The 25,889-nt window shown below is 39.4% G+C and overlaps 1 protein-coding gene and 1 long non-coding RNA gene across 5 annotated transcripts in view; one reads left to right on the top strand and one right to left on the bottom strand.

Moving 5' to 3' along the window:
- LOC110055496 (receptor-type tyrosine-protein phosphatase delta-like) overlaps window positions 1-25,889 on the bottom strand; it is a 36,937-nt gene that overhangs the window by 10,397 nt on the left and 651 nt on the right. The window contains exons 2-20 of one of the 4 annotated variants that reach the window (XM_089272603.1): window positions 24,099-24,275; window positions 23,475-23,651; window positions 20,064-20,084; window positions 18,565-18,863; window positions 15,960-16,107; window positions 12,211-12,495; window positions 10,823-11,116; window positions 9,447-9,725; window positions 7,818-8,114; window positions 6,807-7,091; window positions 5,131-5,430; window positions 4,169-4,272; window positions 3,616-3,817; window positions 3,042-3,144; window positions 2,135-2,393; window positions 1,826-1,871; window positions 1,139-1,250; window positions 299-378; window positions 73-212 (exon numbers count right to left, since the gene is read on the bottom strand). In XM_089272603.1, coding sequence (XP_089128729.1) covers window positions 73-212; window positions 299-378; window positions 1,139-1,250; window positions 1,826-1,871; window positions 2,135-2,393; window positions 3,042-3,144; window positions 3,616-3,817; window positions 4,169-4,272; window positions 5,131-5,430; window positions 6,807-7,091; window positions 7,818-8,114; window positions 9,447-9,725; window positions 10,823-11,116; window positions 12,211-12,495; window positions 15,960-16,107; window positions 18,565-18,863; window positions 20,064-20,084; window positions 23,475-23,651; window positions 24,099-24,275 — 3,608 coding nt within the window. Of the gene's footprint in view, window positions 1-72; window positions 213-298; window positions 379-1,138; window positions 1,251-1,825; window positions 1,872-2,134; window positions 2,394-3,041; window positions 3,145-3,615; window positions 3,818-4,168; window positions 4,273-5,130; window positions 5,431-6,806; window positions 7,092-7,817; window positions 8,115-9,446; window positions 9,726-10,822; window positions 11,117-12,210; window positions 12,496-15,959; window positions 16,108-18,564; window positions 18,864-20,063; window positions 20,085-22,080; window positions 22,238-23,474; window positions 23,652-24,098; window positions 24,276-25,889 lie in introns of those variants that run through there. The other 3 variants (XM_089272604.1, XM_089272605.1, XM_089272606.1) reach the window with 3 other exon arrangements.
- LOC149103395 (uncharacterized) lies at window positions 14,785-18,536 on the top strand. The gene is made up of 2 exons (XR_016201783.1): window positions 14,785-15,098; window positions 15,966-18,536. It is a non-coding gene; the product is annotated as an uncharacterized LOC149103395 (long non-coding RNA).

Below are 25,889 nucleotides of genomic sequence, written 5' to 3'. Positions count from 1 at the left end.
AGGGGGAGGGGGGAGAAAGCGTAAGGGCAGGATTTGGAGGGGGGGGGGGAAGGGGAACGAAACTATACTTGCATTGTATTCGATCATAAATCCACGATCATCAGACTTGTGCATTTTCGTCACATGCTTCCCAAACTGCTCCACGGGTATGGGGGGATGGTCTGCATCATTTGTAATTTCACCTGGAGCAGCAAGCAGTTTCTTTTTAGTACCTGAAACGCAACCAAGAAGAATCATGTTAACGCCCACTATGGATTGTTTAAACGCGAATGACTTTTACTCTATGCTTCAAACTTACTGGAGGGTCGTAGCTCAAACTCTCGTCGCTTTCTTTTCTGATTTTCTACATCAAGGTTTGCATTCGGTGGTCTGTTGGACCTGATATGAAAACAAGTGCGAAAAGGGGTTATCTTTGTCACTCATTGATATTAGTTTACAAACAGAATATATAAAGACTTGTTTGGGGAACATAACTACAGTTTACACGGCAACAAGGACAACACCGGCAACACAGAATCCCAGGTCACAGTGATTTCGACGATTTAAATCTGAAATGCAGTCTTCACCCTTCGTAGGTTTGAAGTTTTCATTGTGGGATTTTTTTCAATCAGAAGTCAAGAACAAACTTGCGCTTGTGTTTTGTCCTAGTCACCACCCTTTCTTTTCGAAGTAACCAAATGTAATGCATTCTGCGCTTATTATGATTTTACTACCGGCCATCCTCGAATTAGGCTCGGTTACCAGCCGCTGTTCCAGACACGAGAGAGCGACGAAAATCGAGCCTATCCTTGAATCTAATCTAGAAAATCACTATCAGTTCGTTTTCAAAAGAACAGGCATAAAATATCACTACATTTCTTCGTACTCGATGTATAAAGCCCCGGCCAAACGATCACAACATTTCAACGCAACATATCGCAACATTGCTGGGTGGAACAATTGGACCATTTTCTAACTTGGTCCAACAAACCCCAACATGTGGCGACAGGGTGGCCAAATGCGCGCAACATGTTGCGCTTAACAATATTGCGATACGTTGCGTTGAAACGTTGCGACCATTTGGCCGGAGCTTAACAAACATCATTACTATTGTAAATAAGACCATTATTGTTGCGATTATCATAACTGGGACAGTTACCTTTTATAAAGCAAAACTGCTATGATGATAATCACGATAAGAATCAGTGCTCCTAAAATACCAGCGACCACACCAACAATGTTGTCAACACTTTTAGCAACTGGCTCCTCGCCTGAAAGATAATAATAAAACAAGGAAAACCACTATTGGGCTCCATCCACGCTACGCCAAAGAATTTGAAAATGCAGCTTTATTTCTACGGTTTGGCCTACCGTCCACACTAATCCGACACGAAAACGCTCTTCAACCCGGAGGAATTTGAAAACGCCGGCTTTGCGTTTTAGTGTGGACTGAAAACGAGGACATCACGATATTCACGTGACTTTCCTGCCCGCGGTTTCCTCAGACACAAATCCAAACTGACCGGTGATTGTTGTGTTTCAAGATTTCTCCGGTGTAGTGTTGACGGGGTCTTACATTAACAATAACAAGCTACTATAAGAAACAAATTGTCAATCAGTATTACAAACAATTTATCGACAATGTAACAGGTATTAAATAAACAACAAAAACATTCACACTAGATCTCTATGATGCGTTGGCATAACCTGAGAAAACAGACAGACGGAAGATATCCTTCATAGACCAGCAAGAGCACGTTAAAACAGTTTACATGCACGGTCTCAAGACAACCTTGCATGGTATGGATAAACAATGAAAACAACAACAACAACAAGAATATTTTACCCGTTGGTGGCAAGCTGATTTCGGCTGGCTCTCCTAAAAGCCATTTCTGCAGAAACGACAAAAAAGTAAAAAAAACATGAGTAAAAATTACAAATCTTAAAACTGCGAAACACGTTTAAGGAAAAAAGTTGACGATTTAGGGCTTGGAATCTAGTTAGAGGCGAATTTTGGAAAAAAAAAAAAAACCTGAGTCTGGAGAGGTGATTACATATTCAATCACATAGTAAGTAAAAAAACACAGCGACGACAGTTGATAGAAACTTTATGACTGTACTGAAATGGTTCTGACTATTATGATGAGAGGTTTACCCCCTTATGTTCGGTTACTCCTCTCAAATACGCCTTGTATTGAGTCTCTGGCTCCAAGGGCGCATTCTCATAATCTCCGTATATTTTTCCATTGCCAAGAATGAACTCCGCGGGCAGTTGGCCTCTTTTGAACTCAGCTGCAATGTAGAAACGATCTCCATTTTTCTCCGCCTCTTTGTAGCCAAAAATATCGTCTGGCACAGAATTTGCCTCTCGTTTGCTCACTTTTCCCACCATTTCTACTATAACTTGGTGCAATCTACGAAAGAAACGACAGTGAAGTAACATTGACAATGCAAGGACGAGAAAGCATTTTATCCTCAACTATTTATGGTATTTCAATACTAAGTAGATGGTCAAATGTGCGTTCGAGCCTAGTGCCCAATAGACGTCTTTAGCTTGGGCGGTTTGTTTTCCCACTGTAGACCACGTATTATTCCCTAGAGATTTTTTTCTCTTATTCATCTTAAAATTATTCATTCATATACATGCGTCTATTTAAAAATTTGAAAGCAAGATTTCTCAAGAGTATCATCACTTGGTCTGCAGTGGGAAAACAAACCGCCCAAGCTAAAGAGGTCTATAATGCTGGTTCAACTACAGAGTAAAGTAACCCTACCACACCGCCACCCCCCCCCCCCCCTTAATGGATGCTTGTCCCCCTCCCCCTCCCCCTCGCGCCAGCAGTGACTGGCGCGTACAGAGCGTGTGTCTATGTTACTGCTTTGTCTAAAACGTTTTGAGCCAACAAAAGATGAAAGAGGACCAAACTTAATAACACCATGTAAGTTCACATCGATCAACCGAGTCCTTTGCACAGCTTTTGATAATAAATATAACTGCAGCTGTAAAACCTAACGTCTCCTAGTTGCTGTAGATAAGCTGAAATACTTTAAGAGCAACTTACATGATTTTTCCATAGCTATCTGAAGAGGGTGTTAGAGAAATAGTAATTGTCGTTGGCGTGACGTCACCTTCAACTACTCTGGGAGGAAGTGGTGGAGGAGGCGCTGAAGATAAAATATTTACGAGAAACTATCGCTTAATTTTGGTGCACATATACATGAAAGTGCAGACAATTCATTACTTAGGTAGAACACAATATCTTCGTGTGTGCAGTAAACATTTTACAAGTTGAACTCCAACTAGAAACAGTTTCTCTTGTAAGGAACAACTGCAGAACGACTTGAACAAGCACAGGATAACCTCGACATATGACCAACACATGGAGACTTCAGTTTTCTAATTTATCCGAATTTCAACAATTCGCCAGCTAACATATACTTGTAAGGCACATTGCACTATAATCAGGACAACACATATTTCTCCAGACTGGTCTACTGTCCTTTAAAATGTGTACAGACCCTGGAGTCCCAAGTCCACGGGTTTATATCAGGTACCCAGATCTACCGTCCCTGCGGAACAAGGCACCAAAAAATGAGTTCATTACATATCAATAAAAATCAGCTCTTCGTGCATACCTTTTGAAGGAGTATACAGTACGACAGGATCGCTTCCAGCACCATCTCCCTTTACTGTGGTTGCCTTAACATAAACACTGTATTTTGTACCGGGCTTTAACTCGTCCTTTTTTATAACAGACCGTCGCGCGTTCACAGCTTCTACCACTTGTATACTAGTTCTGAATGAACTGTTGTAGTCTCGTGTGCCCTCGCAGAACACCTTGAAGTAGAAAATTGAAAACAAATAGCACCAATATCTTGGGAAAAGTGGAGGTAAAAGGTCGGAGGACTGGACATCCCTGCACGTATCCTTAATGATAACAGGTATTCCGGTGTGGTTTACACAACTACTGTAGGCAAGACTCGCGTTAAGTCAAGGACATTTCGTGTATACAGTGAGAGGGGCTATACCCATTGCTTCTTGACCTTCTTCTTGAGTCTTCTCAAACGCATCAAGTTTAAAGAAAGGAAAACACAACGGTGACAGTGTTTGGATACCTGATCTTAATTGACGTAATTTTGTTGTTCTTTACTGAGAATTGAGCTCGTTGTTCGAGTACTTTTTACTCACCTTATATCTAGTGAGTATTCCATTGTTATCTTGTGGTTCTTTCCACGTTACAACTATGGCATCGTTCACCAGCTTAGCTGTGACATCTCTTGGTTGACTTGGGACTATAACAAACGAGATGGTTCAGCGGCTAATAAATTTACCATTTGATATAATTACAAGCGAAGGTCTCAAGCCGCAGAAAGCAAGTGTATTAAATGAGTGATCTGGGGGATTCAGAATTACAGCACATAAATGTACATTAATTGAAGTCGCTAGTATCTTTTTCAAGAATAGCGTAGCAACTGAATACAGTCAACTCTCCCCTTGGGGACACCCCCTATTACCGAAACCCCCCTATTACGGAAACCTCCCTATCACGGACATCCCGCTTTTACGGACAACCCGGTATTACGGGATATGATAAGACGAGTAAAAGTACTGGGCCCGAGTGGAGTACAATTCAGGGAATAATCAGGCGAGTAATTTCAAAATGGGACGAGCGCTCAGCGCGAGGCCGATCTGACATTACGAGCCCGATTTCTTCCTAATTCGTGTGGCACGAGAACCAATTACTAATTAATCGTATCAATAACAAATTTCGAGATTAAGAAAGTCTTCTGACAACTTCGTTTGTGGGAAAAAGTCAGTAGTGTTTTCCGTACGTTGTAAAACTGTAGGGAACATCAAGAAGGATGCCATTGAAGCTAACGTAATTGATGAGCGATTGGCGTTCACGTAGGTATCAAATAACAAGAAGTCGAAATTAGAGACCTGTAATTGGACACCCGCATGATCGCGCACTGATAACGTAAAAATAGGCGCCTGGAGAACCAATCATGATCGAGAATTTTGTTATAGAGTTCATACGATTATGCATGAAAATAAATGGGCCCTACAAGTTAATAACATGAAACTAGGGGTGTCCGCAATCATAACAAGAGTTGACTGTAAAAAGGGCAACGAATCATAAATTAAAATACCTCCTTCATCCGTCCTTGCTGTAAAGTTAGCCATCTCTCCAGGTTTGATGGTAACAGCCTGGATTGTGAAGGTGTAATTTGTAAAAGGCTTCAGGTTGGATATCAATTGCCACTGGGTACGATCTTGTTTCACTGCAGTCTTGTTCACGAGATTTTTCACCTGTTGGCCAGTTTTGGTGTCGTAAATTCTGATGTAGTAAAACCTCACAATCCCATTGGAACTAACGGGATCTCTCCAGGAGAGATAAACGTCCATATCTGGCATAACTTGTCCGTTGAATTGCCTAGGAGGTCCGGGGCCTGTTGTAGATACGCAGATATATGAAGAATTATTATGTAACAATTATATTTAAATCCTTTTCACACACACTTCGGAAACACAAAGTATCCAGCGGCCGCCTTTTTGTAAACAACCGCACACCACTAGACTACTCACTATATACAACAGAACACAATGAGAAACAGCTGATAAGAGAACGGCATTCGGGATACATGTAAAACGCAGGTAGATTTATATGTTTAAAAAAAAATGCGCGCTCAGCTCCAATTGCAGGTATACAGCAGCAATATTCTTATTTTGAATGATGCACAGGCAACAAACCTAGCTCTTTGAGAAACAACCACTGGCTCTATGATACAATGACCCTTAACTCCCTGAGAGTGCCATTTGGCACACAAGCATACCTTTGTGAATATTTGAGAGATTCTTTGAATTTTTGCCATGAAAATTGCCTTGTAAAGATCTGCTCATTGAAGGCATAAGATTGTGACCCCCTACTATCTAAGGCATGGTTGACCAACCCACATTATTTTCCAATTTCTTTTTTGAGATGCACATGGAATGCAAGACTTGTTTCACATCAAGCTATGTACTAAGACCTGCTTAATAAGCTATAGTTCAGGGGTGTACCTATGATATTTGAGAATTGATACGTGTTGGAAGCTTTTCAATTTCACATTTTACATTTCTCTAAAAATGACTACCTTTTTCATAACTGCTGATGTCAGTTATTAAATAAGCTGATCAGCGGCTTTCAAATGGTATATTGTACCCAGGCAGAGAGTGTTATTTGCTGATTTAGGAAAAACTGCCATTCGCCTAACTCCAGGTTTGAGAAAGGACCCTCTACTGAGATAAACGCCGCAAAATCCCATTATACAGGTAAACCCTTGGCAAATTAGAGTTTTTTCGATGGGTGTATTTTCTAGAGCGGATGGAGAACAGGTCATTCTTAAGCTCGATTAATAAGCACTCGTCACTTAACGATTCGCCCCACCGGAAACAGTAAGTTCTGTTTCCGCAAGACCCTCAAAATAGAACAAATTGAGAAAACATTACTTGCTTGACGCCGGCTAACACACAAATTTGCCACACACAAATTTGAGGTGCACGACCTGATCACGTGCGAGTGAAAAGTTCAAGTTGTTGATTCCCTTAAGAGTTACTGAGTTTTGACCCATGACACGTGACACGTACTCCTCCAATCGGAAAACGTATTTGAGGTGGGAGGTATAACAATAGCAGTTGTGTTGACCAGAAGAAGAACCTTGAGAGAGGGGTGCAGAAATGATTGAGCTTAATTTGGAAGGGCTAAATTTGCATCTAAAAAGGAAAAAAAAAAATTTACTCAGTAAACATACCATTATCTTGCCAAAGGCTGTTACACAGTACTTACTGTCTTCATAAGTTGTTGTATTCAATATTTTGGAAGCATTTCCCATCTTTGACGTTTTGCCCCTGACTTTGATGAAGTAAGTAGTGAACTTGTCCAAGCCATCTAGAACACGTTCCGTTGTTTTCCCTGTCACTGTTTGCTCGTACGGTTGGAAGTCTTTGCTTGTTCCATAAGAAATGATGTATTCTTTGATGATTCCATTCGGAAAAGCTGGTTCGTCCCACGTCACACGAATTGAAACAGAAGACGTAGTTTGAACTTTGACATTCTGTGGGTGGCTTGGGCCTAGAATGTTAAGAAAAAACCAAGAAAAACAGAACTATGATACATGTACAACGATTGAAATCCAGTGCCAGGCCCCAACCCTCAATGAAGACTGTGGCTTTGAACTTCCGGCTCGGTGACATTTCGTCACGTGGCTTAAGTCATCAAAGGCTACGTGACATTTGGCATTTTTCATCAACTTAAGGCTCCCAACGTTCGTAGCACCATATGTAACCAAAGCGTAATATTTACGTATTGATGACATTTTCAAAATGTAAGAGTTTGTAAAGAATTTAGAACTGTAATACATGTAAAGTTCATGAAACTGTCCTTGGTTTTGCTGCCGCATTCTTTAGTTGGGTTTTCTGTTTGTCCGCGCGTTCTGTCCGTTTTTATCACATTCTTTTCGTTCATCTCACTTGCATTCCCCTTTAGTTAAAAAAAAAATGCAATTCAAAGTAGTACTAGTTGACATTTCCTGGAGCAAATCAGTGCCTCGCAATCTCCAAGTTACACTTTTCTCTGATTCAAACTACATGAACATGTACGTAACATTAACATGCAGTTATTTGTAGTTCTGATGCAAAACATTTCAATTCCTGAAAAAAAACTGCCTTACTCACACATTCATCTCCACAAAGTTGAACTCATTCTGATACCTCAATTTTGTACCAGGCCGTGTTTTGAAGAGTCAGTAAGGGACTTGGAAATGGTCTATTTTTGTTACACACTGTACATGTAGCTTACCCGATTCCGAGGTTTTGACGTAGAAGCAATTTCCCTGAGGAGACACCCCAACTTCAGTGTAGCCTGTGACTTTGATGCAGTACTCTGTAAATGGATTTAGTCCAGTGATAATGGTATTTGTTGCAGTTGTCTCTTTGCTGAACTCTTTAAGTTGGCCTCTCTCGTTGTAGTACACGTTGTAACCCAATATGATACCGTTTTGATCTTTCTTGTTTATTTCATTCCACTTGACTCGTATAGTGTGAGCGTCTTCTGCTTTCGTTTCTTGTGCATCTATGGCTGGAGGAGTGCTAGGAGCTTTTGTAAATCACAGAAAAAGTCAGTAACATTCACTTTCAATATAAGAACTCGGTACAAAGGAAACTAATTTTCGGACTTTGGCAAGCTGTAACTACATGTACATGTATGTGTACTTTCCCGAGGTCATTCGGACCAGTGCCAAAAATGTGATCTCTTACTTAAAGGAGCTACGTCACGGTTCGCGCATGTTGAAAAGTTTAGCCTCAATTTTTCAAATTCGTCGTTTGTAATCCGTGTTAATCTTCTCCATCCTTAGCCATCCTTTTTCATTTATGGTTTATCATTATCTCTTTGCTGTTTTTCTATCATATTAAAGTGCTATTTTCAGGTTTCCTACCATTTAAAGGTAATTTTGTATGTGGTCAAAATAACTAAAAATAACGTGACCGGCTGAGCTCCTTTAACAGTGCCTCTAGTAATTACTTGTAGGCTGAAAATTATTGTCATTACATAACAAATAATTTCCTAGGAAACTTCACTTGCCCACTGGGCAAGAAAATCAACAGAATCCACTAGTTCCACTGGGCTATCCGCTAGTCCTATCAGCTTTCTTTCTATGCTGTAGAAACACATTTTAGGGTAAATATGCAGACTGAGTACATGTAAGTAAGCCTATGTGGTGTGTGCACAATGAAATGAGGCCTCTAATCCCTTTAGCAAAAGAAATACAAGGATCTTTTACTAAGACTGCTGGTAAAATACACTCAAAATCAAAAATCTAAAGTTGACACAAAGGCTAAATGTGCATGTGCGCGGAGGTTTCAAGTAAAACAAACTCAAGCATTCATACAGCTGTACATTCCACATATATCTCTTTAGAAGGTTATTTGTATGTCCCCTCTTCCCCCAAAATTTGCAGACAATCATCTCCTAATAACTTACCGAATGTTTCATTAGAACATTCAAAAAGAAAATGAAAAACAAAATTACCATTTCCAAATTTGTATGGGATTGGGAAGTTATGGTTAACAATCAAAACTGCAGTTAATGACGTTGTTTCTAACGAAAGTAAGTTAACTGTGGCGACTTGCAATTGAACCAGAGCTATTCATCAAATACAAACAACTCGTGATGGCGTTAATGGGGGAACACTGCCTTGCGTTTGGTTAGCCCATGCGACTTTCGTCTGTTTTTGACGATTTGCGCTGCGGGCATGCCAGGGTCGGATGAAAGGTTACACAATCGGTAGAGATATCAAAAAGCGTTCTGTAACATCTCTTATAAATAGCCTACATGCAGACAATCATCTCCTAATGCCTACCGGTAATTACGTTTGATCATGTACACTGTAACGCTCAAAACCAAGAAAATGGAAAGGAAGACACTTACCATCCTGGAGAGTCTTTGCCTGTTCAATATTAGAAGCAGCTCCTGATACAGATGTTTCTGCGTGAACTTGAACAAAATACTCCGTAAATTCTTCCAGGCGTGTTAGTGAGTATGTTTTCCCCGTAGTGTAAAGTCGTCCATCCAGTTTACCTCTTACTTTGCCATACATAACCACATAACGTCGTAAAACGCCGTTTAACTTTAAAGGTTCAAGCCATGAGGCTGTGATTTCAGTGGATGAGTCCACCACAAGCTTGAAGTTTCTGGGAGGTGTGGGAGCTGAAAATAATCAATGTGAAACGTTAATTACATTGTACAGTCATGGTACGTGTACATGTATTCAGGTTCTACTCGGTAGGAAAATACATTATGTTACTAGGGGGTCCTGGGAGTTTCAAACCTTACAGACGGGCTGGGAAATGAATGTTTATTTACAAGCAGTTTAGAAACTTAGTGACAGCTCTAAATATAGTACCAGTTGTCTCTGTTTGTAACCACACAAACAACAGTTACATGAACAACGGAAAATAACGCATTAAATATGATACAGTTGAACCTCCCGTAAGCGACCCCCCAAAATGTCAAGCCTTGGTGGTCGCTTACAAGATCTCAGACCATATTCATTGTATCTGGTCAGAGTTTTGCCTCATAAAGCATAGGGTAACTGCTGAGGGATATATATATCTTATTAGAAGTTTTGGTGTGTACTATCGCTGTATATTTTTACGAGTTGTGCCATATTTTGACGACTGCTGTAGTTGATAAATTTATCAATGAAATAGAGAGAGTATGAGAGTTTTGCGTGCGCGCGCTAGCTTGAACGGCAAACAGGTTTTCTACTATACAAATAACTGTAAAAATAATATCGCTGTATATTTGTACTGTTATTTGGCCGGTGTTCACTGCAGTTGGATAATAACATTACTAATTTTCTGTAATTATAACACATTCAGTTAAGGTCATCTCTTTTATGACTGATAGCATACAGTGTACAATGTATGTGCATCATTCATGTGAAGTCAATTTCAAGAAAAAAATCTGATTCTTCCCATTGAGAAATTTCCGTCTCTTGCACTTCCCAGGAATGCGATAGTCTTACAACACCTTATTATCAATTTCTACTCTATTATCGGTCGTGATCACTTGTAAACGGGAGGTTAAAAACAAGATAAAATTTCAAACTTTTAGCTCTAAAAGTGATCGCGGTCGCTTAAGAGGTTGTCGCTTACAAGAGGTTCCAAATACAGTGATTTGACTCGGAAACTTTGGGAAAACTGGTCATCGAGGAGAGGTGGTCGATTACAAGAGGTGCTTGCACCCGGGGGTTCCTCTGTAATAATTATCGGCAAACTATAAATAAACACGGCTTCCCTAACCTCCTTCATTGGGAATTTTGTTCCGTTCAGCAGTAGATTTACCAACACCAACGGCAGTGTATCCAGCTACTCTGACAGCATAGATCTTGTACTCAAGTCCTGTTAGCTTGTATGTTACCTCAGCTGGACCAACAGTCTTGTTCTGCTCTGCTGCAGATCCTTTTATCTTGTAGAACACATAGTAACCCAAAAGCTTTCCTTGTTGATACTCCTCGGGAATTGCGTCCCATGAAACATTCAGTGAAAGAGAGGAACTGGACGTTAATTTGAGGTTACCAGGTGCAGCAGAAGGGACTATGAGAAAACGTACACGAAAAACAGTTGGGAATGGACTACTCGCAATAGGGTATCATTCCAAGTAAATTATTGTAATGCCAAGTGCAGCAAACAGTAATGAAACTTCTAATTAGGAAATTGTAGTCACTAAGAATTTGTACATGTACATGTAGATACATATATAAGCAGAGCTTTCAATACTATTTGAAGCAGCTGACTGTCCTGGTGCATCGGAAAACAGTAAGAGAGCCTCATAAGCACTTTCCCTAGAGAGAGAACTTTTTCAGTAAAAAAAAAAAAAATTCTGACATTACAGCTAACAATTGACAACAGAGTATCTACTGGAGATTCAGCGGCTGCCAAATCTTACTAGGGAGTTTAAGAAAACCACGACGGAAACGCCAACGGGAACGTCGCTAAACAACAGGTTTGATTAGGAGAACAATGGCTGTGCACGTGCGTTATAATTCTTGGGACATTTCTTTACCGTCCTCGGCAAAACAACAACGTGAAATGACCAAATTCTTCGTTGTCTGGAGGACGTGAACAACGACGGCTAATTTTTATTTCAAGTTTACCGCTGTGTCCAAGATTCAGTTTCAAGAAAGTCTTGTCAGTATAAACAAAGTAAATGACTTTAGAGTATCGCGAGATTCGTAGGTAAAACATAAAGTCGTTTTTTAATCGACGTTGTCCTCGGCGTCGCCGTCGTGGTTACTTAAACTCCCTACACTGTACTGACAGCACCGAATAAGGCTCCCAAAAAGGATCTTTCCTTTCTTGTTTGGGCAAAGCTAGTACATGTATGCTGTAACATCCACTTTAACTTATTTCTCCTCACTAACATCTTGACCCTACCATTAATAATACTTTTTTTAAGCATAAAAAGGCTCATCTCTTCCAGCCCCAGTTCATTATTTTCGTTGGTTCACGTACATGTACATGTAGCAATTACTGTTTTGTAACAAAGTAAACAAATGTTGCAGTCTAACAAGGCTTATAATCATACACACATCCTTCTCAGTCGATATCCATGACCATGTCATTGCAATTATAACGTTACAGTACAATGACTGTGATCAGCTACATGTAAACACTGCAGCTTCACTTACCTGATTCTTTAGACCTCACTCGTAGTGGCTGTGACCAAGGTCCATCTCCTTTCCCGTTGTAAGCTCTAACCCGGATATCATACTCGGTGTATGGCGTTACATCAAGTTTTGCTGTCCTACTTCCTGTAATGACTTTTTGGTTTTTCACTAATTTTCCAACAACTTGCCACTGTACATTGTACCCTGTGATTCCAGCACCTGTATCACTGGGTGCGGTCCACGATATATCAATAACATGCATTGAAACTGAGTTTGCAGTGGGTGGTGATGGTTGACCAGGCAAACCTAACAAAAAAAAAATGAAGAGTAAATAAGAAACAAACCTGTGCAAAAAGCTTACCTTAAGAAGGTCTGGGTTTCAAAATAGGATGGTTAAAAACCATCCTTACACCAAATTCATGACCAACTGGTAGCTTGGAAGGAAGTGTCACTGACCCCATTTTTTTTTTTTTTTCTTTTAATAAAATCTACTAGTGATCCTCAACTTCTTCAATCAGCAAAAAATTATCTCGAGTGATAAAATCCCTGAGTTTCTACAGGCATTTGAACTTACAATTTTCTGTTTTTATGACCACGCAAAGTGGCATCTAGGTCGGGCTACTAGTGACGTCACCTCGGGAACCAGGCTAAAGGACTCAAGAGACATTTGACTGAGCTTGATGAGTGCTGTCAAAACATAATTATTATTTGTGATTCATATTATTTTTATCAAAAAATGAACAAGATTTTTCAGCGAAAGAACTTTATCATCTAACATTACTAGCTACGATTAGAATGGCTGTGATGTATATATATATATTTTTTCCATTCCGAAGTGCAGCTCACCAGTCGAGCCCACAGCATTGCAAGTCAGGACAGGAAATCGGCAATTTGCAGGTACATTTGGGTTATAAAGGCACAAATAATGGCTGAAGAGTTAACTTACAGCTCTTAAAGAATGTCAATTGATGAACACGAAGAGTTGGTAATTTGACTTTACATAACGTGCAGATTCCGGGGTGTCGGAACATTTTAAGATTCAAACATTAATATCCCCCGAATACTAGCTTAAAATGCAATGGAGTTGAAGTCCACTCCTGCCTGCTTCTCCAGATCAATGACTGAAAATAGTTTTAACATAAGAGATATAAGCAGAGATGTCAGCAAACAATATCCAAAGGTGAGGTAACTTTTTGCTTCGTTATTGTCGACCGACTGAAGTATTTACATGTATAGTTTGTGTAGTCAATTACTGTGCACAAACATACACATCGTAAGCTACACAAATTTGCATATACTTCGTACAGGTAAATTATGGAAAATCCTGCGACAAGATCTTGAAAAAAAGGTTCAGTATAGTATCAATTAATTTATTTCTACTTCACTGATATTTTGAAAAAGGAAACCATTTTACGTACACTAATAACCTGGGATGTTTGCGTTTCGGTTGACTGACAACTACATTCCTTTTCTTCTTCTCCACCAGTAGCTACATGTACAGAGTCGAATCTAAATCATTTGTTTTACTTTTCTCATATATTTATCAATGATTGGTTCGCTCTAAGTTTGTAATTGAGATATATTTTGTTCCTCAAAGATGAAGCTCAGAGAACAAAACAATTGTCTATATGTACATGCTGGATAATATGACCTCCGGCGCGTGTGTGATTCTGTACAAAATCCACAAATACATAGCTACAGTAGTTCACCAGTTCAAAGCCTCAACAATCTTAATAGCCTTGTAGTATCATGATGTATGGGTTTTGTTTACTATTCGTTTAGGAAATTCTCTATTTCGAGTACAAAAAACACACCACATTTGATTTACCGTAAAGTTTTCTCACCTATAGCCTACATTATTTTGATCTGGGACTTGGGGAATTGTTTGCGAACTTCGCAATGGTCAGATCCCAAATTTGTGTCTTACACAGTACCTTAACAATGTTGAGCTTTCCACTAGAAGCTAGAGAAGAATAGACATGCCATGAGAATCTCTGGCTTTTTACAGTGGCGGCAAACCTGATGGAGAGATTAAAGATCCCTACTCGCACAGATCAGCTCACTTCTTTGGTCTTTTTCTCACTTCTGGTCGAGTGTCATCAAGATAGAGGTATTGAATGAAGTCGTAAGCTTCCTATATTGCTACAGCCTGCAACAACAAATCTTCCTTGCATTTTGCAACAATTTTGACTCGCACTAATCACATCTTTGCCTACATTGCATCAGGGTCCAAAATTGCGCTTTCCTGGTCGCCAATGCGACTAAAAAGTTTGCACTGGCAACCAGAATTTCACAGCTGGTCGCCAGCGGGCGATTAACTATTTCAAGCCACGATAATTACACAAACTTAGATTTTCAGCCAAATCGATTAAAATAAAATTCAAAGCCACCCGCCAATTGGTCACTTATTTTTTACCTTTCCGCTGCTTTTGAAGTATAAAACTGATTTTCCTGTTATTATAACTGTACCACAACGTTTCACAGCTACGATCAGTGCGAAGCTTCACCGCCATGTTTTTCCAGCGGTTTCCCATAACATACGTATTGCGGGCACAGAAGGCCACGTGTGTTCTTTCGTCATGAATATTCATTCAGGCAACGTGGTGTCCAAAGATGTCCTGAACTTTTTCCATAATTTATTACAAAATGGAAACGGAACATCCGTGAAGAAATTAGTAGAAGATTTCGATATTCAACATGGCGATCCGTCGATCGTCTTGACAGAACGCGAAAAGGAAAGATCGTTTTGCACATAGAGCAAAGAACCAAACGGCAGTTTTTAGTCGGGTACGTTTCTTCTCCAAAAGGTAGAGACAAGAGAAGGTATAAAAGTGACTTGAAACATTTGGCTGCTGCACGAAACTGCGTATATGACCGGTATTCGATTCGTTCGTCGTGGGTTTTCAGTGGTAGGTGTATAAATAATCAGCGTGTTTGTATTTAATCTTATCGTTAGTGGCAAAATCGCCATCATTGTGGCGCCAAATGGATTCTCCTCGTTCCGATTCTTAAAAGAAAAATTGGCGAGCAGAATTTTCCGTCTGACAACCAAAAATTTTGGTTTCTGTTTCGCTGCGAAGGAAAATTTTATTGACACTTTTTGGCAACCAAATTTTTCCATATGGTGACTGAAAAAAAAATTTCAGTCGCCAGTTGGCGCCTGCCTAAAAAAGTTAATTTCAGACCCTGCATTGTATATTCAGAGATTCTCAGAAGCAAAACATTGTTATTCATGAAATGACATCAGGAGCTAACTCATCCCATTCTCTCCCATTCCTCGGTCGTGAACATAGAAAAGGCCAATTTTCAAACTTTGAAAATTCATAGAAAATTAACAAAAATAGCTACAATGATAATTTTTTCGCAGTGGTGATCAGGAAAAGAAGGAGATTTATATTTAGCGAAAAACAATTTTGGGGGTTAGTGGCACTTTAAGTGATATTAGGAATAATTCAACTCAACCAGTTGTGTTACATGCATGCAAATATCTCAGGTCACCAGCCCCGAAGACATTTGCCGTTACCATTTGTAATGAATCTAAAAGACCTTTAGTCTGCAACCAAATAGGCTACATTTTGTATTTTATGAGGTGAATATACATGTAAACCCAGCACAGTGTTAAATACAAAATCAGTCTGATTTTGTTCCTAGTTTTGTTTCGTTCTAACTTAACACAAGAAACACCTAGTTGTACATATTCATAATGTCATGTACATGTGTACATGGAATATAACATGTACACGCATGTATTCATACATCTCTTCTCTTACCTGCAGTGATATTGCAGCCATAAAGTTCCAATCTCAGTGCACACTGGTTAGAGCAGTCTGTAGGATGCAACCTTATGTACTGTGCCACAATCGAAGGACTGAAAACCTCTGTTTTGGACTGGTTATCAGCAACATTGCCTATCCATATCTTAAAAAAGTAAACAAATTTAATATAATTATGATTGTTAATAAACGTAACCCTAACCCTTAGCAGTAGCAGTGGCAGTGGCAGCTATCCAGTTAATGACCTCTCTAAAGATGAACAGAATTGACTTTGGTCTAATGAGGGTACACGTACACACACGTGTGATTGTTTAGTCTTTCTTCTTCTTCTCTAATTCCCAGTCTATGGGACACATCAGCATCCCATCCTATTTTCCTCCCCAGAAACAAGTGAGAGCTAAAATGTTAAATGTTCAGTCATGTACATAAATACATACGTGTACAATCACACTCAAACCAAGTGAAGTGTACCCCTCAAGATTACATAAATGAATTGATTATTTGAATATTGAAAATACTAGTCGTTTCAGGAAAGCAATAATGCAACCCTCCAAGTTAACTTTTTTCTTTAGTAGCCATTTGGCCACTGACTGTTCAGGTTTGGTCGCCAGTGAAAAATTTTAGTCGCCAAAATATATGCATAAATTAATAATTAATAATAAATAATAATCTTATTATTATCTAACTGTATTATTAATAACATTTTCCTTGAACCACCAAGTAAATTGAAGTCCCGTTCAGTGAAAGAACTACCTAATGTTGATTCAAATATGCTTTTATTGGAATGATTGATGATCAAATGAAAATGAAAATTAAGAAAAAAAGTCGCTTCACAAAACACAGAAATATTTGTGTATATCATTTATAATTCACACAACAGGAGCAGTGCAAAGGACACAGATTATACCAAATTAAAATAAGATAGCCTCATTCGCAGCTGAATGGCGGAAAGTTTTCCAATGTTTATCGAGGCGGCATCAAATTCTTACTGAGACCATAAAGTGAACACTATTTTTACCTTATCGCTTATTATCTTTTTTAAATGTTCAACCTCATTTTCTGCTTGAATAAGCAAACGAAATAAAGCTTCATCTGAAAATTAAAGACTGTATTGAAATGGACAGAAAAGTTCACGCTCTAATAATGTCGTTTGAATTTAATATGCGAACCGCGGAACGCGAATACTCAACGCGAAAATACTTTCACAAGTTTTAGGGCAATCACTAAGATGGATATTTTTTGATGAAATCTTTGACAATTCAAAAATAAACCCAGGTTCGTTCACACAAGTGAAATTTATTTACAACTGCGAGCCGCTTTTCATCACAGTTTTTTTATTTATAGAATCTCCTGTGCTTGTGTTATCAAGTTTGCTGTAAAGTCAAGTATTTTCGTGTCCACTGAAACAAAATACATTTCTCAAATACATCTGGATGTTTCTCAAATATATTGTGGATCCTGTCACCGTCGAGCTTTCCAAGCTTTTGCAATTCCTCTTCTTTTCGATGGCAAATGACCGGATTGTGTGCGTTGTCTCATGCTTCCAGGTAAAATTGTCACGTGCCAAAGTTCAGTCGAGTTGAACGAATTTCGTCGCATCCCAAGCTCAACTGAATGCAATTCCTTGATCTTTGTTTACCGTGTAACATTTCATTTTATTCAGTCTCCATTTCTGTTGGTTAAAATCCCACAACAACTAGCTTTGCTAAGTGAATTCTTAATGCTCAGAACGTTTTTCTTTTCGCCCCAGATGATAGTCCGCTCAAGCTCCTGACGAATAGGTCACATTAATTTTAGTCGCCGAGCTGGCGACTTGGGTTCTAATTTAGTCGCCAGCTCCAAAATTCTAGTCGCCATGGCGACTAAAATGGTCGCAACTTGGAGGGTTGTAATGAATTGATTATTGGAAAATTGAACCCATTAGTCCTTCCAAGAACACGGCTAATGGGTTTAACATTGATTTTTGAAATGGCTAGCAAGTTCAATATTCAAATAATCAATCATCATTATTGCGTTCTTGAAACGATTAGCGGGTTCAATATTCAAATAGTCAATAATCAGACGAGTGTAACCTTGAGGGGTACACTTCACTTGGTTTGAGTGTTATAAATTTAACTGTTACATAAATTCTACAGTGTAAATTGTTTACAAGAATAAGTACAGTGTAATCTAGAGCTCTATCTGCACAAAGTCATGTATGTATGTACAAGTACATGTACATAGATCTACATAAATTTGTACAGTCATGTGTCTGGAACACATCTACATGAGGCTTAATAAGTACTGTAACTAAAACTGAAACATGTGTGACAAGTTATTATTCTGCATTTTTTAAGTTGCACATGAGGCGCACTTGGTTATAAGGCACACCGTTAATTTTTTGACACCATAGGACAGTGTAAAGTAGCTTACAAACTGTAAATTTCTCCCAAATACTCGGTTACAAGACACAACCTCAATAACAACAATATGCTTCCAAATTTGCAAATTACAGTCTTTTTACTCTTGCAAACAAAAGCAAAAATATATATATTCCACCCTGAAAAGCATTAAATTTTGTTATTTTTAACTTGATATTCATCTCAACATCAAATACATGTACCTTTAATTTTCCTTGAACAGTATAGTTCATCCAGTTACTTCCATCATCACCATAACTCACATAATACCACTTAACAAAAGAACCATTGAAGCCTTGTGTAACAATAGCAGTCACATTTCTCCTATACTGTAGATTCACTTGTATCCATGGATGTTTATCATCTGACCTGGGAATCCATGCTTTTGTGTTTCTTACTCTTGCATGAAAAGCAGATGAGTCAGAATCCAGTTCTGATGATGCTGTGATATCCCTGTCATGAATGGTTCTTTTTGCCATGCCAAATGCTGATGAAAAACAACCTGATGGTTACATGTATATATACAAACATCAATATGAAAAATTAAATTACAGTCAAACCTCCTGTAAGCGACCACCCAAAATGTCAAGCCTAAGTGGTCGTTTACAGGAGGTGGTCACATATGAGAGAGACCATATTGGCTCAAAATTTTGCCTCATTAGCATTATGGTAATTTTAAGACGTTAAAGGTCATCTCTTTTGAGACTAATCAGAGTACAGTGTATGTGCATTTTAAAATGCTTATTCACGTGAAGAGTTAGAATTTTGAGAAAAAATCCAGTACTTCTCATTGATAAATTTCCGTCTCTTGTTTTACCCAGGAATGCCATAATGTTAAAACGCTGTGTTCTCCAATTTCTGCTCTGTCATTTATCAGGCGGTCGCTTATGGGAAGTTAAAAACAATACAATTTCAAAATTTTAGCTCTAAAAGTGGTCACGGTTGCCTATGAGAGGTGGTCGCTTACAAGAGGTTTCAAATACAGTGATTTGGCTTCAACTATTGGTATTTTGGAAAACTGGTCGCTGAGGAGAGTTCAGGTGATCTCTTACTGTACAAGAGGTGGTCGTAACCAGAGGTTCCACTGTATGTATTGCAAAGGACACAAATTGCACAATGTAAATGTCACCATATGAATCTTGGGTTGTAATAACAAGGTGGCCAGATGAACAAGGCCATTGTAAGGAGGGGGTTCCACTGAACTCAAATAAAGAGATTTATGTGCAGGTGAAAGGAAACTGTTTCCAGTAAAATATACAGAAAGCAGACTGCACTGCTGAATACAGGAAATCACAGTGACACAGCAGAGATGCCAGCCTAAAAACTTGAAATCTGGGAGATCATAAATTTTTATATCTTTTTACAATGAACAGACTGTTAAAAAGTACATGTAATATACATGTATGTATAGAGCTCCAGCCCTTTGATTCAACACAAAAATGCATCAAACATCCAAAAATCCCCCCCCCCCCCAGAAAAAACAACAAACAAAGAAACAAACAAAACAAAACAAAACAAAACTCTACAAAAATAAGCTCTGCCCCGAGATTTGATGTCACTCAAATGGGAGACCAGGGGATAGACTGGCCTGTATCTGAGAAATTCCCGGACCAACCAGGAAAGTTGACATATATGGGATACATGTATGTACATGCACATGTACATGTATATGTCTGAATCATAATAATGTATGAAGTCATACCTCCACTGGAAGCTTGTGTGCCTGCCAAAAAAAAAAGAGAAAAAAAGAGAAATTGATTTTACATACATGTAGTTTATCTCATTAGAGTTTAACAAGTACACTAAATAACCATGAATGCAGTTCAGAGTAACCCCTTTTTGCCACAAGCCAAGAGTAATAAAAAGAAAAGACCTTGTGCATGTAAAATATAAAATTATACAATGATTCAATGTTTTATCAAAACATACTCCGTCACACAACGTTTATCAGAATTTATGCAATCAACTCCAGTGGAGAATTGCAGATGAACCTGGCGTAATCAATAGAACCAAACTGAACAACAAAAACCCATTCAAACTCAATTGAATTCCAATGGTTTGGCTGTTTTGCGATTTGTTTGACAATCACACACAATCAAGCTCCATCTGTTTGCTGCAGGAGGGGGGGAGGAGGGGAGCTGGCAGCTACCTTTGATCCCGCCGCTGAGTTCAATTACCAAACTCAGTGACACCAACTGAACTCAATCAATTTGATTTGGTTTGAGAAAAAAAGAACACACAAATATCAACAAACTTAGTACATTTCAATAATGTGGGTACCCCTGGGTTGTTGTATTTCAAGACCACACTAACTTAGAAACCTTTTGAAACTGGGTTTGAATGCCTGGCTTAGTCAATTGATATTCAGTAATAGATCCCAATCAAAGTTCAAGAGTTCGATTGTGTTTGATTACTTAAAGGTTTGATTATCGAACATCTAATTGAGTTTGATTGGCCAGAGGAATTTAAGTGAGTTTGATGTTGTTGGATTCCCAAACCCACAATCAAGATCAGTTCAGGGATTGAAGTTTTGTTGGGTTTGATTACGGAACATTTGATCGATTTTAATACACTAGGTATACTACATGAAATGATTAAGTACCGATTGGCAATTTTTCTGTACATTTTATTAAGATTGTATTAAGATTACTGCTCTATGTATGTCACAAAAGAGAACTTAATCTACATGCACACTTATATTTCGACATTTTTTCCTTTCATTTTTAACTAAAAAAATATGCACATCACAAACCTAATAAAACTTACTCCATTTCTCTTATAATCCACTAAGCCTAATACCAATCGCGACGATGATCTACTTAACTTCCTGATTTTCATGTGAACAGTACAGTGTCATGTAAGATCAACAGACATTTTCTTGGAATTTCTACAATTTGAAGTCGCGGATAAGCAAAATTTCGATATCTTTGCGCCATGAGGTTCCTTAATTCACAGACTAGCCCGCGGTTTATCGACACAAAAGTTGTTCATTCAAAATCAATTAAAAAACAAAAGCGGTTTACGTGCTCCATATGGTCTCAGTGGTAAATAATCGGCTCGCTGTAATTTTCTTGGCGATTTGCCCAGCAAACGCCATAGGCACAATATTTCTTCCACGATTTATTTTTATTTTCGAAGTCCTTGACGGTTGGCTGACGAAACTAAAAGATTTCGCACACTAAATTAAACTTCATCGAAGAAGTAAAGAAAGATTGCGACACAAGCAACTAAAAAAGCTATGAGCACCCTTGTAGCGTGAGACAAACCAAATATTTTGGCAAAATGACCGCTCGATCGTTTACGTCAAACGACTTGGCTTATGTTGTGTTTTTGTACAAAATACACATGATTCCAGCTTCAAGCAGAAAATATACAAGATATAGAGCTTGCAAAGCGACAGTTTTATTCAAGATTTTCAAAGATAACTCCGCTAAGTCAATCGACATCTACGCCAATGACATTCCACTAAAAGCTTTTACACGGTCACAATATACAAATATCATGTTTTCTGGCAGATTCTTTATTTGAGGTCTTATATAAGAGACACTCGATAGAGCCTAAGCGTTGATCGAAGCCCACGGCAACCATTCCATCCAAACAAATCGCAAAATATCAGAATGAAACGAGCGAGCTTCGACGCGATTCCAGAATCGCCATAATGTGACAATCACGCTAATAAACAATTCACCGCGTTATCATACAGAATAAGGCTTTTTTACCTGCATTCGTGAGGAAGGTGTAGATGAATAATAGGAACACGGCTGATAGTTGGGTCATACAGCTCGTAAAAAACGCCATTATTTCCTTACGATTCGCTGGGTTAACTGAAAGTCATTCTTGAAGTTACCTTCTTGAAAACGGGAAGTGACTATTTAGACATGTGACTTCAAGTGACCATTCTTCCACTGACCAATCACGTTTCAGACGGGCGCGTCCAAACGGAAGTCTACGTCGATTTCCGGTCATAGGGTTATTTTTGTGTCTGAAATGACATCCAGCGTGGCGGTCTGTTATTTTTACTTGCATGTCACTCATTATAACCTTGAGAGCTATATTATTTTTGCTACATTAGCTTAAATTAGCTCCAACTTTTCAATATCTTCTCTCTCACACTCCTAATCAAAAAATTTCTTCATGACAAAACGAAATTCACTAGAAAACATCTAATCTTTCAGGTTCGATTGAAATGTCGGCTCCCGTGAATAAACGCCGCGTCTTGCTGGTAAATTTGTAAAGAAGACCCTCAAGATTTCCATATTCGAGGCTACAAGTAGGCTTTACTGGTCACCCATTTAATGCCTCAATACTACAGGTAGTTTCCCCTCCCTGCCAAGAAAAACACCCAATGTATCTCCTACACAGCTTGTAGCTAGTCGGTGCTGTCCAAATGTTGATTGGCGAGCCAGTCCGTGAATCCGTCAATCCGTCAGTCCGTCAGTCCGTCAGCCCGTCAGCCCGTCAGCCCGTCAGCCCGTCAGTCCGTCAGTCCGTCAGTCCGTCTGTCCGTCAGTCCGTCAGTCCGTCAGTCCTTCAGTCCGTCAGTCCGTCAGTCCGTCAGTCATTCAGTACAGTCAGTCAACCACCTGCAGTGAGTTAGTCAGTCAGTCAGTCAGTCAGTTTGTGAGTCAGTTAGTCAGTCAGTCAGTCAGTCAGCCAGTCCGTCAGAGTCAGTCAGTCAGTCAGTCAGTCAGGAGCGATAGTGCTGTGGTTCATTCCAGCCTGCATTTAATCTTTGTGTAAATCATTTACGTAGAAATTTTGGTTCTTTGCCCTGGAACCAGCTTGGTTTTCTTTCTCTCTTGTTGTCTCTATTAAATCTGTACGTCCCGCTCAGTCAGCGGACAACTTTCTTTGCGTCGAAAGAAACAAGAGGTAAGTAAGCCTCCGGGATCAGAATGTATTTTCTAGACTTGAAGTAGACTGTTCACAGCCCTCTACTTTCCTGTATTTTTATTCGATCGTCGAACGCGCGGATAGAATCGCGAGAAAACTGGACGCTAGCGGAAAACGGGAGACCTTTGCCAAAATCCCCCCTCCTTAATTCAAAACTACCCTAGCTCCTGTGGACTGTCGACTGTGTATTTCTTGCGCAAGCACAACCTTCTGCACTTACTTGAAGTAACAACGACAGCAGTTTGTGTACGTGTGACTTCTGCAGAGAGCAACATAACAGTCTTTCTAGAGCTCGTTAATTGAATGGTTGTCGTCCTCGGCGTTACCCGTGTTGATTGCTGTGAAAAAAGTGATGCCCATGATGGCATTGACGCGATCCCGATGTTGTTTGTCTGGGCTGCAAGGCAAAGAAGACCGATTTTATTATTATTATTATTTTTTTTTCTGTGTATGACTGCAGCTTTGGACTTGTCAGGGTAAATGTGCAAGGGCACATGCACAAAATTAAGGATCCAAACTTCAGGAAGAAATTTGCTGGCTGGCCTTGGCTAACCCCCCTCCCCCCGCCCCCTCCCTCGCCACCCCGAAGGTGTAATGTGAATAAATTCGGGTACAATATTGCATCGCTGGCTAGAGATTTTTGATAAGGATTTGACTAGTTGAGTGGTTGACTAGCAGTGAGTGAGGTCTGTATTCAAAACAAGGTCAACTCCAGCCTCGCTGGCATCCAAAGGCCAGGTCACCGAGCAGACAACTGTAAACTGGTCTATTCAGAACTCCACTAGCCTAGTGGAACGTCCACTGAGTATTTCCTGCACACGCGCAACTTAATTCTTACACTTACTTCCAGTAACAGCAACAGCAGTTTGTGTACTTGTTACTGCTGCCGAGGTCGATACAACAGTCTTTCTCGAGCTCTTTAACTGATTGGTTGTCGTGCTCGGCGTTACCCGTGTTGATTGCTGTGAAATAAGTGTTGACCTTGGTGGGTGGGACGTGATCACGATGCTGTGTCTCTGTGCTGCAAGGCAAAGAAGACCATGTTGTTTTTACTAGTACTCTAAAAAGAATATGACTGTTACTCAGGGCGAGTCAGGGTGAATGCTATAATAAGAATCTTTTCCTTAAAACGTCTGCTCATCTTGCGATTTCTTGCTGGAAATAGAGGGATGTGGCTAACGTGTAAACGACCTTGCTGCCAGCCAATTCAGATCACCTGATTATTCATTTGGGAGGTTACATTTGCTCTGTTTTGTACATACTTCAGCATGCAATCAGTTGCATGTGACAAATATTGCTCAATTGTAACCTCTCAAGATATCCCCAAATGCATCATCACGTGGTCTGAATTGGATGGCAACAAGGATGTAAACACGTTTGCCATGGCCACTCACCCAGAAAAACCCAAACCTAAGGAAGAAACTTGCTGACTGGTTAAATCACACATCTCTCAGTTTGCGCTGGGATTTACGTGCGCTGTATTCTACTGTACAGCCCGCTAAAAATTTCAAGCTGCGTTTGTTGCCAAACTGTATCGCAAACTGCTTTTAACTTTCATGCAAGAAAAAATTAAAACTTTCGTTATCTTTAAATTGTGTATTAGGCGTGCTAATGACTTATGATTGCGATTGACTCATTTTACTCGTTTTACTCGTTTCAGTCCGATTTAAAGCCATTCCGCGTAAATAGAAATCGTCTCCGGAATCCTCAGACACATAACAGAGATATAATAAAAGGGTTACCAACCTCCTTTTCTCGGTCCTTAATGTAATTTTTTTTTTCCCGTACTGTAAGTAACCTCGCTTTTTCCGCTCGGTTTTATCGCTCGTGCGCTTCGGGCTTTTTAATTGGACCATAAATCCGAACGGAGAAAATTTACAGTACGGACCGAGAAAATGAGGTTTAATAGTACAGTTTTACTGACATGACAACATGTAATCGCTTACGTCGATACTGTAAACATCGACATAAAGACCTAAGGGAAAGATTAGTTTCTGTTTCCTCATGTTGTTATATTCATGCTGTTATGTTGCTATTATGTCATTACACTGTGTGTCAGGATGTTCGCATTGCAAACATAACGACACAACTAGACTCGAGTAGTCCCTCTTTCGCTTAGGCGGTCGTGCGTGACGCGAAAGAAAACCGCGAGAAAAAAATAGCCGCGCGAAATCCTGGGGGCGACATAACGTGCTTCTTATATTTAACTTATGTTTTATGTTGTTATTTCGTTCTGTCAAGTTGTCTCGTCAAGCTTGTCCATTTTAATGGAGTGAAGGTACACGAGCGTTAAACTTCCTGCTCGACCCTGCGGTTTAGCGAGGTTTGTTTTCTTTCAGCGGCCTGGTCTAATTCCATTTCTTTCCTTTTTTGTCAAAAGCAAAAATGCGCCCTCAATGATTGCCAGGTTAACCTCAAAGATCCGGCTATTTAAAAATTGTTATGGCATCAAATTGTTACTATTTAAAGATCCAATATTGTTGCTTTAATTTGGGCCAATCAGCTAAATATTCGGCGATTTCTCGGTTACCAGTTCTCGGCTATCCATTAAACCACCTCCAGGCGAATCCTCGTATTAATCTTTACGTCTCAGATTATTCAATATTAACAACCACATTACTTCCTTGAGCGTTAA

This window comes from Orbicella faveolata, unplaced genomic scaffold, assembly GCF_042242905.1.
Source record: "Orbicella faveolata isolate gen_17 unplaced genomic scaffold, um_ofav_v1 contig_35, whole genome shotgun sequence".
NCBI classification, from domain to species: Eukaryota; Metazoa; Cnidaria; class Anthozoa; order Scleractinia; family Merulinidae; genus Orbicella; species Orbicella faveolata.
This window is presented reverse-complemented; position numbering and strand designations above follow the sequence as displayed.